This window comes from Fistularia commersonii, chromosome 5 (assembly GCF_037954325.1).
Source record: "Fistularia commersonii isolate RoL2024-O1a breed Wild chromosome 5, RoL_Fcom_v1.0, whole genome shotgun sequence".
Taxonomy (NCBI): Eukaryota; Metazoa; Chordata; class Actinopteri; order Syngnathiformes; family Fistulariidae; genus Fistularia; species Fistularia commersonii.
The window spans coordinates 21074453-21086995 of record NC_141288.1 but is presented as its reverse complement, the minus strand read 5'-3'; the positions used below and the strand labels follow the sequence as shown (position 1 = coordinate 21086995).

The following is a 12543-nucleotide window of genomic DNA, read 5'->3' as shown; positions in this document are numbered from 1 at the left end:
AGAAGAAAAAAAAAAAAAAGTTCCAGGATCCTGAAAAAGCGTGAAGGAAATAGCCAAGGTAGCTATAGCATATCACGGAGGGCACAGAAGTCTTCTGTTTGTCAAAGATAAATCTTACACAGGGAAATTTGGTCTGGGCATTGGAGCGAGCTCTCGGGACCAGTGGTCACCACCAGATAGTGCTTGGAGACCACCTCTGGTCCGGTGTCTGTTTGACGCTCTCTATTTTCTCACAGAGGAAAGTAAGTGTCCCCTTTTCCCCCTGCACTCCTCTGTGTTTGAATCTCCTTTCATTTTCATCCGGAGTCTGTTTGTTCCCATTGCTTTCTCAGCGGGTTCTCTCCTCCCATCAAGGTGAAACCTCCTCAAACATGCCCGCCCCTCCCCGTTCCTTGGTAATGAACATGGCTGCTCTTCCTCCCCATTGTCTTGGCTGGCGTGTTGGAGGTGACAGATGACCGGGGGCCTCCAGAGGTGAGCCTCCCCGCGCTCCAGATAAAGGCGGCCGCAACCTCAGCGCGATCAATCAATCAGTTGGCACCGCAGGCGCACGATCAGCCAATGAATCAATCTCTGAGCCGGCAGATGTTTTGCGGTCCCTTAGCGAAGGCGCTGCCAATGAAGTGAGACTCGAGTTGGAGGCTTGAACAAAGGCCTTTAAGTGTCGTTTCCAGAGTTGAGAAGAAACTCGTTTTTCACGTTTGTATCAGGAAAAGAGGTGAAGAGACGGTCCAAGCAGGTTGGAATGGGCGGGGAAAAGTGTCAGGAGTACAAAGAGATAGAAGACTTTCAGCCAGAATAAAAGGAAAGGTGTACAAGACAGTGGTGAGACCAGCGATGATGTTTGGACTAGAAACTGTGACAATGACCAAAAGACAGCAGGCAGAACGAGAGGTTGCAGGGATGAAGATGTTGAGGTTCTCTTTGGGAGTGACCAGGATGGAGAGGATCGGGAATGAGTCTATCAGAGGAACAGCACATGTTAGATGTTTTGGAGAGAAGGTCAGAGAAGCCAGACTGAGATGGTTGGGTCATGGACAGAGGAGGGATAGAGAATATATTGGTAGACGGACGCTGGAACTGGAGCTGCCAGGCAAGAGGTCTGGAGGAAGACCAAAGAGAGGATTTATGGACGTAGCGAGAGAAGATATGAAGGTAGTGGGTGTGAGAGAGGAGGATCCAGAGAATAGGGTTAGATGGAGAAAGTTGACTCGCTGTGGCGACACCTGACGGGAAAAGCCGAAAGAAGAAGAAGAAGAAGATCAGGCTTCCAAACTATTTGGGCCGATGTGTCGTTATTTCTGGAATTAGTGTGACGTGTTTTCTATTCCCATCAAGTCGGTGTAAACCTGTGTAAATGGGAACGGACGTGGGAGAGCGTAAAGGATATGCTAATGTGCGAGCGGGCTAACTTTGCTGCCTCAGCATCGGTAAGGCCGGCTGGTCCAGATCGAACCCCCTCTTGACCTTCTTTCAAAATAAATAGGATACAGAGTCAGACGGGCACTTCATATCAGCGTAGGACTCTTCCCCAGTGGAGCGGCTCAGGAAGCACGAGCGCTCTGAGACGCCCACGTCCTCCGCCTCTTCGGCCCCTTAGTCACTTCTGGCCTATTGGACCCTGTCCTTGGCGGTCAGCCCTTTGACCCGCGGGGTCGTCGGATCGTTACTCACCAAACTCAGACCCCTGGAGAGTCATTGTGTCTGCAGCTCGAGCTGCTGATGTCCTTCTTTCTATCACGTCCGTCCAAGCCTTTGTCCGTCGTTTGCTTTTTAAGACAAGAGCGAGATACCGAAGTTTACAAATCGGGTCTTCTCCTCGACGTCCTGTCCTCTTCCATTCCGTCCTCCTCCAACCTCAGCATTGTCCAGGACTACAGATGGAAATTAGCTATGAGCTATAATCTGGTACAAACATCTCTGCCTCTGTGCTTAATGTATTTGTACACTGTCCTAGTAAACTTCTAAACAAACAAACAAACAAGCATCCTTCTACCCAGATCTTCTCCATCCCTCCTCTGTCCATGTCCGAACCATCTGGGCGTGACTTTATCTCCCGAACATCTACCCTGTGCCGTCCCTCTGACGGCCTCTCCGTCCTCCACACTCCCAAAGAGGAACGTCCACATCTTCATCTCTGCCTCCCGTCTCCTCCTCAGTGTCTCCAACCCAGACACCATGGCTGCTCTTCACTCACCCATCTTCTTCTCTTCTTCCAGCCTGCTTGCAGACATCTCTCCACCTCTTCTCCGTCCTCTCCAGAGCTCTGGACCGTCAGGGTGGTATCTAAACACTTCCGCTTTCTTCATTTCCCGCTCCCTGCAGCCTCACCGTTCCTCTTGGCTCCCTCTCATCCACGCAGCGTCTTCTGTCTTGCCTCCAACTGTAGTCTGATTGTGTTCTAAACAGGATAGCGGGGTTTTACGTATCCAGGTACCAACATAAGCACCATGGAGTGACAAGTAATTCATGTTGCAGTGAGTGGGTGCCAGCTAGCTGCCCCCGGTCTGCTGCCTCTGCTGACATGTATGTCAGATCCCTGTCACATACGGCGAAGGGAAGGAGCCAAAACAAAGTAACCCCCCCCAAAAAATCAATGAAATAAACTCCGCCGTTGTAGCTTTGTTATGAATGCCACTTAGCTTAATTCTCCACATATAATAACGTCCACTTAGTGTAATTAGTAGTAATGAGCCCCATCTTGGTCCGGGCATTTTGCCTTTTGTGTCTTGTCATTCCCCACCTGAAGTGATTTCAATATGAAGTGCACATATTAGCAGCGCTGTAACGGCCGGGGATGAGAGTTAATCGGCATCCCGGTGATTTGCCCTCTGATAGTGGCTCCGCATCCTCTCCTTCCAGGACGCTCACCTTCACAGCGTCACCCGACTTGTCTAATTTCCGCCGCTAAAGAGCCTCGGTCGCAGCGGTTTAAAAAATACGGAGTATAAAATGAGCCCTTTTCCTTCGTGAACAACGGCCCAGCTGCAAGAGGAATGCAAACTTAGCCTAAAACACGTTTTTAAACATTTGCTTTTGTCATTAAATTCAGCGTTTGGTCCGTCATTTCACAAACTGGAAATCCGCAGCGTGATTTATTTCATTGTTAGTTGCCTGTTCGAAGCTTAGGCCGATGGTGTCGCGCCTGTGTTTACCATCACGGAAGGAAAAGGAAAGAAAGCCCTTTGTTGGCGTCATGGCTGGACCTCGAGCAGCGCCCGGCGAGCCGTCGGGGGTTCGCCGTCGTCCTCGGGCGACCACCTCCGCCCGCTCCGTCACAATTCTACAAAACCGTTGTCATGCAAACCCAAAAATAGGTAAACGATGATCCAGCTTGTGAAAATTTTAACATGGGATTCCTCCTATCCCTTGTTTGTTCTCCTTCTGATTGTTTAAAAGCCAGAATTGCCTTCCCCCCCTCGGACGTGTCGGCGTAAACGCCTTATATTGTTCTATCTCTCCGCTTGATATCACAGCGCTTTCGACATCGGTCGAGTAAAAAAAAAAAAAAAAAAAAAAAAACAACCCCCGATGTCTTGTCATTCTTATTCCGCCCACACATTTATCCATCTCTGTCTCCACCGCGTTCACCTTTGTTCCCCAAAGAACTTCCCCCCTCCCCTCCATCCATCTCCAGCTCCCACATGCGGCGAACACCCCCGTCATACCAATTAACACCGAAGCGCATTCACGTGGCGTCGCCCTTCGACCCCCCGGCTGCCTGTCGGAGCGCGGGAGTCGGCCGGCCGTCGGACTGAGTTTGTCTGCCGGCCCCGCCGTGCACGTCTGTGATAGATGAGCGGCGGTGAGCGGCTCTGACCCGGCGCGCCGCTTCTCTCGCCTCGATGGTGTGAGGGAGCATTGATTATGATGTTTCTGGTGACAAGGGTGACGCGGGACTGCAGCCGGCGCCCGGGAAGACAGAAGAATCCAAGGTTATGAACGCCGCGTTGTTAGTCAATGTGATGAGATTTGATTCGGCCCGTATCGATCTAGTATCTTTCAGTTTTCATCCGGCGTGATTTATGGCCATGTGATGGTGATAGAGTGTAACGTTTGCACTCTTTATATTGCCGTGGTGCCTTCGTGACTGAGGGGAGATGATAAAGAGAAGAAAAATCTAGGTAATCGCAAAATATACTTGTCGTACTTCAGCAATAACGGATTGTGTTTTGTCCGCTTAAAACGGCGCCGCGAGCTTTTACAGAATAAAATACTTAACGGGTTGAATTCTGTCCGTGACAAATGACATCCGGTTCGAGAATCTCATCATCGACGCGAGAATTCGGCTTTTTTTTTTCGCGATCGATTTACACGAATGCGAGGACGAGAAAAAGAAATGGAATCCGGTGCAAAAGTGTGATCGGCATTTGCAGAGACGACCCAGTGAACGTAGACCTTGCCGGAGGGCCGTCCCTCTTTAACGGGATGGAAGTGCAATTATTTCGTAATTGGGTGCAGTTTAATTGAAGAGCGCGCACGGATGTGTTATGTCAGGCTTCATCCAGGTGTCGGTTTCATGCACAGAATCCCTCCCGTCCTGCTGGCCGCTGCAGGAGGCAGCTTTGCGAGGAAACGCCGCGGGATTTCGGTCCCTGCTTCGGCCGTGGCTCCCGGTCTCTTCCCGTCCTCTCCTCCGCCCCCGGCCCGGCGCTCAAACTGCGGCAGTGGGCTAATTAAAAAGCGTGACTGTCCTTAATTATTCAGCAGTCGGCTAATTGATATTCACAGAGGCGTTCACCTCGCCTAAACGATCCGTTTAATCTGACCGCCGCCGCCTGTCACCGCGAGCCGTCGTGCAACTGTACTTAAAGACGAGGAGTGTGTTATGGAGGCCGGCGCACAAGAAGGAACATAGGCATAACTATATTTTCCATTCTCTGTAATTGCCGGGGCATCGGAAACTTAAAAATGAGGGAGCGGTGCTTCTTACAACGATCCCGCCGGCGGTCACGGCGGCCGACACCCACAGCTTTCAGATGGAGAGCCTTGTCTGGAGCTCCTTTTGGAGCCGAGCAAAGGGGACATCGTTTCGCCTCCTCTTTGCCTTTGGCTCGCTTCCTTCTGGGGTCTCCAGACCATCATCTAACCCTCTCCTCTGCGTCCTCTTCCCTCACACCGGCTGACTTCCTCTTCCTCTGCAGCCATGAACCTCCAGAGCATCTACCGTACGCTGTCCTTCTAATGGACTCCTTCCTGATCCCCTCCGTCCTCCTCACTCCCAAACAAGAACCTCCACATCTTCATCTCTGCCTCCTGTCTTCTCCTCAGGGTGTCCGAAGCAGACTCCATGGCTGCTCTCACCTCCGTCTCCTCCACCCTTCCCTTCCCTCTGGCTGAGCCACTTTTCTCCACCCTTCCCAGCCTGCTTTCACACATTTCTCCACCTTCTCCGTTGCCTCGGACAGTTGACCTGTGGTACTTAAAGTCCTCCAACGCCACTTCCTGTAACCGCTCAGATCCATCTTGCTTCTGCGCCCCTTCCTTCCTTCCCCCCTCTCCTCTCCAGTTTGAAGTCTAAACAACCTGCTCGATATGAGATGTTGAGATGTTTGGTTGTAGGCTTCACGCTGTCCCTCTTCCTCTCGTGGTCGCACCGCCTGCCGTGCAACAACGAACCTTGGACGGCCTGTATTTCCAGTGGGAAAGAACCCTGAAAGAACCCCGGCATCACACGGTCGCTCTGCTCTGGACGAGGTGCAGCTCGGGAGTCCGCGGATATTGTAAAAGAAGTCTGGCTGAATGGTGTGTTTCTTGGTGGCAGGCCTGAAGAAAAGCCCACCGCCAGCTCTGAAGTAGCCTTTTTGTACCCGTCGCCTTTCAATGACTTGCTCACGATTTCCTCTCGTGAAATTCCCGGGTCACGGAAACCCACGGTCGGCCCGGCGCCCGATGATAAATCACCCGTTATTGTCCCCCCCCCCCTCTCTTTGTCTCACCGTCTCTGTTCTATTCACTTCTTCAAATTCGCTCGCATTGACCGGTCGGATTTCCCCCGTCTTCCTGCCGTCTTGCAGGGAGTTTCTCGCCCCCGATCCGGCCCACGCACCGACCGCCTCCCGGGCCACAAATGTCTCTCCGTAATGGGGGAACAAAAGGTGTGTGTCCAGCGGTGGAGTCTGTCCCATTGTGCCGCCCTCAGTATGATTAGATTATCTTCAAAGTCTGCTGAATGGGGTTAATCAGTCAGAAGTAATCCCGACATAGTGTGTGTGCGCGCGCACGTCGGAGGGGTGGGCCGACCCGCTCGTGTGGAAATGTGAGAAGAAAAAGAAACGACAAAAAAAGAAAAACCCCTTGCACAAAATAGCGAGCAGAAATAGAAAATCCCAAGGCACACATTTCTGTCACAAGCCCTCCTGTTTTAATGACACCTTTAGTCTCGCCTTCGTCGCACATCTTTCTCCCCACTCACACTCTGTGGGTACAGCTGCTCCAGCTGGTGTGTGTGTGTGTGTGTGTGTGAATATCTGTGTTTCAGTTGAGGGTGTTTCTCAGTGTCTGGATGCATCTTTGTTTCCCCCCTGCAGATCTCAAAGCTTTAAGTCACCACCTTTTCAGTGTAACAGCCCCAGCGAACCCTCTGCGACCCCCTCTCGGCCCCTCCCGCCCCCCCCGGCCCTCTCCCTTGTGTTTCCTGCCACTCCATCAACCTTTTTCCACTTCCTCCCACATTGAGTCGTTGGTGGGAGACAGCTTTTTGGCACCCCGGCCATTTCGACCCATTCACTTTCAAACTGGAGGTGGAACGGAAGCAGGTTTGAAGTAAAGCGACGTATGAGCGGCGCGCGCTTTATGGTTGATATTCACAGATTGGTGGCGGTGCGTTAAACTTGATCTTTACTGTCTTTTCTAAAACGCCGGACAGGAGGGGGCGAGTCTGCAGGGCTGCACAAAGGGGGGGGGGTAATTGTTTAACTGCTGTGAAAGGCAGCTAGGAGGTCTCCTTTAATTACCTCTGGTTATTTTTGCACTGCCAGCGTGTGTCTATAATGATGTGGACAGAAAAAAAAAAAAAAAAGGTTGGGTTTTGCATCCCTGTAAACTTTAAAATTAGAATTGCACAGGAGCAATGGCGAGAGGAGGGGAGAGGAAAAAAAAAAAAAGTGCTTGCCTCACACTTACCAGTAAATGTTTATTACCGCGTTTCCCCACATGGCACTCAGCTGCCGGCCTGCGCCGGTGATGGATGAAGGTCCTGCTCAGACGTGGCAGTGAGATGCCTCCTGAGTGAGGCCAGCTGCAGGTGGACAGGTGCGCCTGCACTCCAGATACATTGAGATCCAATCACATCAGCCACATCAGCGCCGGGGACCCCTGTGGCAAAGCTCTTTCAGCGGCGAGAAGCGGTCGCGGTGTGTTTAATTAGCTGATAGGACGGGAACGGCCCGATGGCGTCCGCCCGCCCGCTCGTTCATTATCGATACAGCTGATCCTGCGCTCGGGGCCGCGGGGGGGCCGGAGCCTCCCGGCTGTCATCGGGCCAGAGGACGGCTCGACCTTGGACCGGTCGGTCAGAGGGCACCGTCCTCTCGGTCTCCGCAATTCAGGGTCTCCGCCGAACCCCCTGCTTGTGGTCGAGACTCCCATGACGTGACCCCGGAAACAACCCGGACCCAGCACAGCCCGCCGTTCATCTCCCTCGTGAAATAAAACCGTTAGAATGCCGAGGACACCCTTCAGAGCAGGGGTGTCAAACGTACGGCCCGCGGGATCATTTGAACCTGAAAAAATGCTTAAAAGACAAGGATTTAATTTTTTTAATTAAATGGAATTCAAGATTTTTCCACTAGGGGGCGCTTTTTTTGGTCAGAGTAGGAGACAAGCCGCATCACTGAGACGGACCAATCAGCAGACGTCTGCTGCTTGTTACGACGTTGTTTCCACCCTGTTCTCCACCTCCCCGCTACTCCCTCATTAGCCAAGATGTCGTTATCAAAACAGAGAAAAGTAGATAAAGAGTGTAGAATTTTCAAAGAATAATGGACTACGTCCTATTTATTTACGGAGACGCAGGTAAACCATTGTGCTCGGTGTGTTTGCAACAAGTTTCGGTGTTCAAGGAATATAATATTCGGCGCCACTATGGCAGCTTGCAAGGACAACTGAGAAGAGATAAGATCAACCAATCGCCGGTCGGTCTGAGGAAACAGCGCCCACTTTCACCCAGAGCTGAGAAATCAGTGTAGCAGCGGTAGAAGCCAGCTCGCTAATTGCTAGCGAAAATGTGCAATTTAATGTTAGTCAGCAGTTTCACTACTAAAGAGTCTTGTGGAATTCTACTGTTCATGCAACTCCATACATTTTCAGTATGTATTGTGTGTGTTTGCATGTTTCATGGATGAAGTTTACTCATTTACAGGTGAACACTTTCCTCCTTGCACATTTAATAGCACTCTTTTTAGTTTGGAGGGTGTAGGCGGGGATTCTATTTGGATTTCATATGCACATGTGTAAATGGTTTAAAAATCCCTTTCTTTATAAGTCTCATTTGAACTTAAAGTGCATTACTGTATTTTTCAATACCCATCACTTGTTTTGTGCCTTTGTACGATCAGTGGGATCCGTTGCAATGCAAACATGTGAATGATAAAAGTAAATGACAGGCTTTTCTAAGGAAATATGAGGTGTTTCATGGTATGTAAAAGTATTGTTCCTTAATTTCCAGAATTTCCCTCATGTCCTTGTACTTCTTTGCACCAAAACAGAGGAAAGACATGATATTTTGGTTATTTATTACTGAGTATGCGATTATTTTAATGATCCTGCCCACTTGACATCTACCCAGGCCGTATGTGGGCGCCATGAGAAATGAGTTTGACACCCCTGCTCTAAAGTATCCTTGCGTTTGGTTCGGGCACCCCGAGAAACGTGACAATGATAGACAGGCGTTCGCAATAATATCGGTGATTTTAACAAGTCACTCAAGTTCCCGGATAATTGGAGCTGTGTGGAAACAAGGCTCACGTTGTAAGTAAATGTGCACAACTTCCAGAAGGGGATTAGAGTCTGCAAAACAAAATATGATGTTCAATGAACTGCACAGTTGGCAAGGCGGCAGGCAGCTAACAGATCCCCTCCCAGAAGTAACAGACCCGAAAGAAGCTAGAGAACTCTCTGCTCCTTATGAAAGTAGAAACAACAATTGTCAACCGATTAATTTTGATTGAGTAAACGCATTTTGATGAAGCGATCGATCACCTGACAAGGCCGCTCCCGCCAGCGGCGCTTCGGCTCAGCCGCCAACGCCGCGCGGGAAGGAAAACGCGCATCACGTTGTCAGGTATAAAGTTCTCACCGGATTCAGGAAAACGGAGAACATTTTGGTATTGAAACACTTCAGAGATCGGACGTGCTGGCAGGAGTTTCATAGAGACCGCCGATGGCCTGGAGGTGTCAATGACAATGAACAAATGAATGAACCAAAGTGAAGGGCTTCAAACAGCTGTGTGTGGATGGACCATCCAGGAGGTTACTGGATACTTAACCTTCCTCCTGTGCTAGCTTTCTGGTAGCATCCCTGGTGTTAGCGGGTCGGTTTCGACCCGTGTCTTAAATCGGCTTTGAAATACACTAAAGATAAAAACTTAAATTCCAATTCTTTTTCTCATCTCTTGGTTACCTCGTTAGGCTTCCTTATCCATGAAAATATTGGGTTTAAAATTTTTTGTTGTGGTTCTCTGGGCCTTTTTATTATTAGTATAACCTCTCGATTTCAATCAAAAAACAGAAAAATTAACCTCAAGAGAATAATATAAATACGTGTCTGACGTGTCTGGACATGCGCAGTTTTTTGTTTTTTTTTGCAGCAATCCTGGACAAATGAGCATCCCCAGAAGCTCACATGAGTGGGGGAGGAGTTGGTTGTCATTGTGTTGGCTGACAATGCATTTAAGAGTGAAATTTTGGCTCTAATTATTGCTTTGTAATCTTATTTCTATACCCGGGTCGAAACCGACCCTAACACTACAAAGGACATCATTTCAACTGGAGCATTTTATAATGCAGTGAAAAAAAAGGTTTTTGTTGAATTTTGTTAAAATCAAGGTTCCTGAGAAAGTCAAGAAGCCTTGATGCAATAAAAAAAATTGAAGTGATTATTTTATGGATTTAAAAACTAAAACGGGTCGGTGGTGGCGACCCTAACACTAGAGGAAGGTTAAAGTACTGTGTGTGTGTGTGTGTGTTGTTGCCCACGTAGAATGGAGTATTGTTGTGTTGAATAGTTCAATGTGTATGTAGCAAGACCAGCGTGGCCTCAGAGGACCAAACCTTCTGAAATGTCATTTGGTTGAAGTTCAGAGATAAACGGGTTCCTCCTTCTTGTCTTCTCTCTGTCCCTTCCTTTGAATGCCTTCCTCGTTCAGGAGATCGGACGCAAGGTAAGTCTTTGCTCGGCACGTCCGTCCGTCCTTTCGTCCTCCCTGTTGTCCCGTGTCTGGTAAAGTCAAGGCTTTTCTGACATCCTGCAGGTTTTATGATGTTCCTTCATCTTTATTATCCAATCCGGCTTCCTTCTTGGCGCCGCTGCCCCTTTCAGCTGCTTTGTCTAATTATCGACTAACGCCTGAATTTTTGGGCTATTTTTTCATTGAGTATTGTTCATGGAAGGGACTGTCGACAGAATTTGCTTCTGTGTGGTCCTGGAAGTTCAGAGCTTTTTTTTTTTTTTTTCAAGGATAAATCTTTTTCAATTTGTATCCCCCTTTAAACAAATCTTGTTAGGAGCGCTACAAACGCTCCGCTATCCCCCAGTCTTTCCTCTCTCCTCCTAATCTGAAGTTATTTTTGCCGAATATCAGACGCACTGAAGGTGAGCAGGGCCCCCGGCTGATGTCCTCCCCGGAGATGATTACTTTCGGACTTTTTTTTTTTTGTTAAAAAGCAAGCGTAGCCTCATAAAATGCGCTTTAGGTTTTACGTCTCAAAGAAAGGGGCGAATTGTGCGTTTAGGATATTTTTCTATCCTCTGGCATGAACAAAGACATGTAATGGAATAGAAAAAATAGCCTGAAAACCCGAGCCTCACCTTCGGGTGAACCGCTCTGCTTTTTCGTGTCGCGTTAAACCAGACAAGTTCTTCGCTCGAAGGTATTTAAACCGGCGGCAAAAAAACCAAGGCCATGAAATACGTGAGTGTCAGAATCAGTGGAAACTCCTCAGCCAGGCGTTCCTCCCTGAGACGGGAAGGTGTCATCCATAGTGACATCTCAGTTGAGGTCGACGCTCCGTCCTCACGAAAGGCTGCTTTTTATTCATTCCCGGCGGCCGGTACATCCGGGCTTATCGCTCCCGTGGATCTCCGAGAGAGTCGGCCACGCGCTCGGTGAAGGTCATAGCAGTCGGAGGAGCGGTGGAGATAGGCGGCAGGTAAATGTATATGCCGGAGTGTGAAGCGTCTGTTTGATAGCAGATGTTATCCCGTCACCCGTACTGGTCCGACCCATGATTTGACTCCGGAGCACAGCTGCTTCGCTCCACCTCTTGTGGAAATGGGATTTCCGTTTACGTTCAGCTTGATCAGACGTGATCGGTGTCGGGCTGAGCGCGTTCGGATAGATCAATAATGAAGCCGATACGGACCGATGCACGTCGGCGCAATGGGAAGCTGGAGAAGGTCCCGATAGGAGTCTCGTGCAGGAGGTTCATCGGAGACTCCAGGTCGTCCGGACACGTGAACGAGAGGGCGAGTGGTCGGACGTTTCCAAATGTGACGACGGCTAATCTCGGCTTCGGCGCCCCTGTGACCCCGAGGGCTTCAGATGAATGAATGAGGAGGACAGTAGAATCAAGGCCACGCCTGCTGGCGTTGGTGTCAGAGAGCTTTCATGTGAGTCCAGAAGACCAGGAGCATTTAATGTATGTTAACCAACAGGACCGACGGGCCCTTTCGTTACTCTCTGGTCCATTTCTCAAGCACGTAGCTTTGTGTACACTTGTGTTTGTTGGGTATTGGCAGCACTCGAGCAAACACACAAGTAATGTTTTTCTTTCCTTTGTGTGTGTGTGTGTGTGTGTGTGTGTGTGTGTGTGTGTGTGTGTGTCCAGGCCAGGCAGCTGGAAGCCAGAGAGGCAGACCTGAATAAGCAGGATACCTTCTACAGAGAGCAGGTGGCCCGGCTGGAGGAGAAGGTAAGACGAATGTGTGCATCTTACACTCACCGGACGCCTCTCGGTATGAGCACATTCATTAGACGATTGATGAACTTGACCGGTTTTGACCTTCTGAATGCTGAGGTTTATTCGCCGGGGCTCTTCCTTATCTCAGCTTTGGAGACGGGATTGTAGCGCATTGCGACCAAGCAGGTGGCGAGTGTTTTTAACTGGACGCCCTGCTATTTGTAATCATCTCCGAGCTCCGGTGAGATGCGCGTCCTTGCCTCTTTCTCCGGGTAATTGTCCCTCCACAAAACTACTTTGTCCCTTTTAGTTTTTCCTCCCGTCTTGCCCTTTATCTCCCCGCCCGAGAAAGGGACGGTTACATCCCGTTCATCTCTGCGTGTCTCCATCCGGCCCGGCAAATGACACGACCCCGATTGTACC

At 49.7% G+C, this 12543-nt stretch overlaps 1 protein-coding gene across 7 annotated transcripts in view; it reads left to right on the top strand.

Moving 5' to 3' along the window:
• Window positions 1-12543, top strand: part of chchd3a (coiled-coil-helix-coiled-coil-helix domain containing 3a) — a 78004-nt gene that overhangs the window by 35647 nt on the left and 29814 nt on the right. For 4 of the 7 annotated variants that reach the window (XM_086147313.1, XM_086147312.1, XM_086147310.1 and 1 more), the window contains 2 exons: window positions 10368-10382; window positions 12049-12132. In XM_086147313.1, coding sequence (XP_086003439.1) covers window positions 10368-10382; window positions 12049-12132 — 99 coding nt within the window. The remainder of the gene's footprint in view (window positions 1-10367; window positions 10383-12048; window positions 12133-12543) is intronic. The other 3 variants (XM_086147314.1, XM_086147309.1, XM_086147311.1) reach the window with 1 other exon arrangement.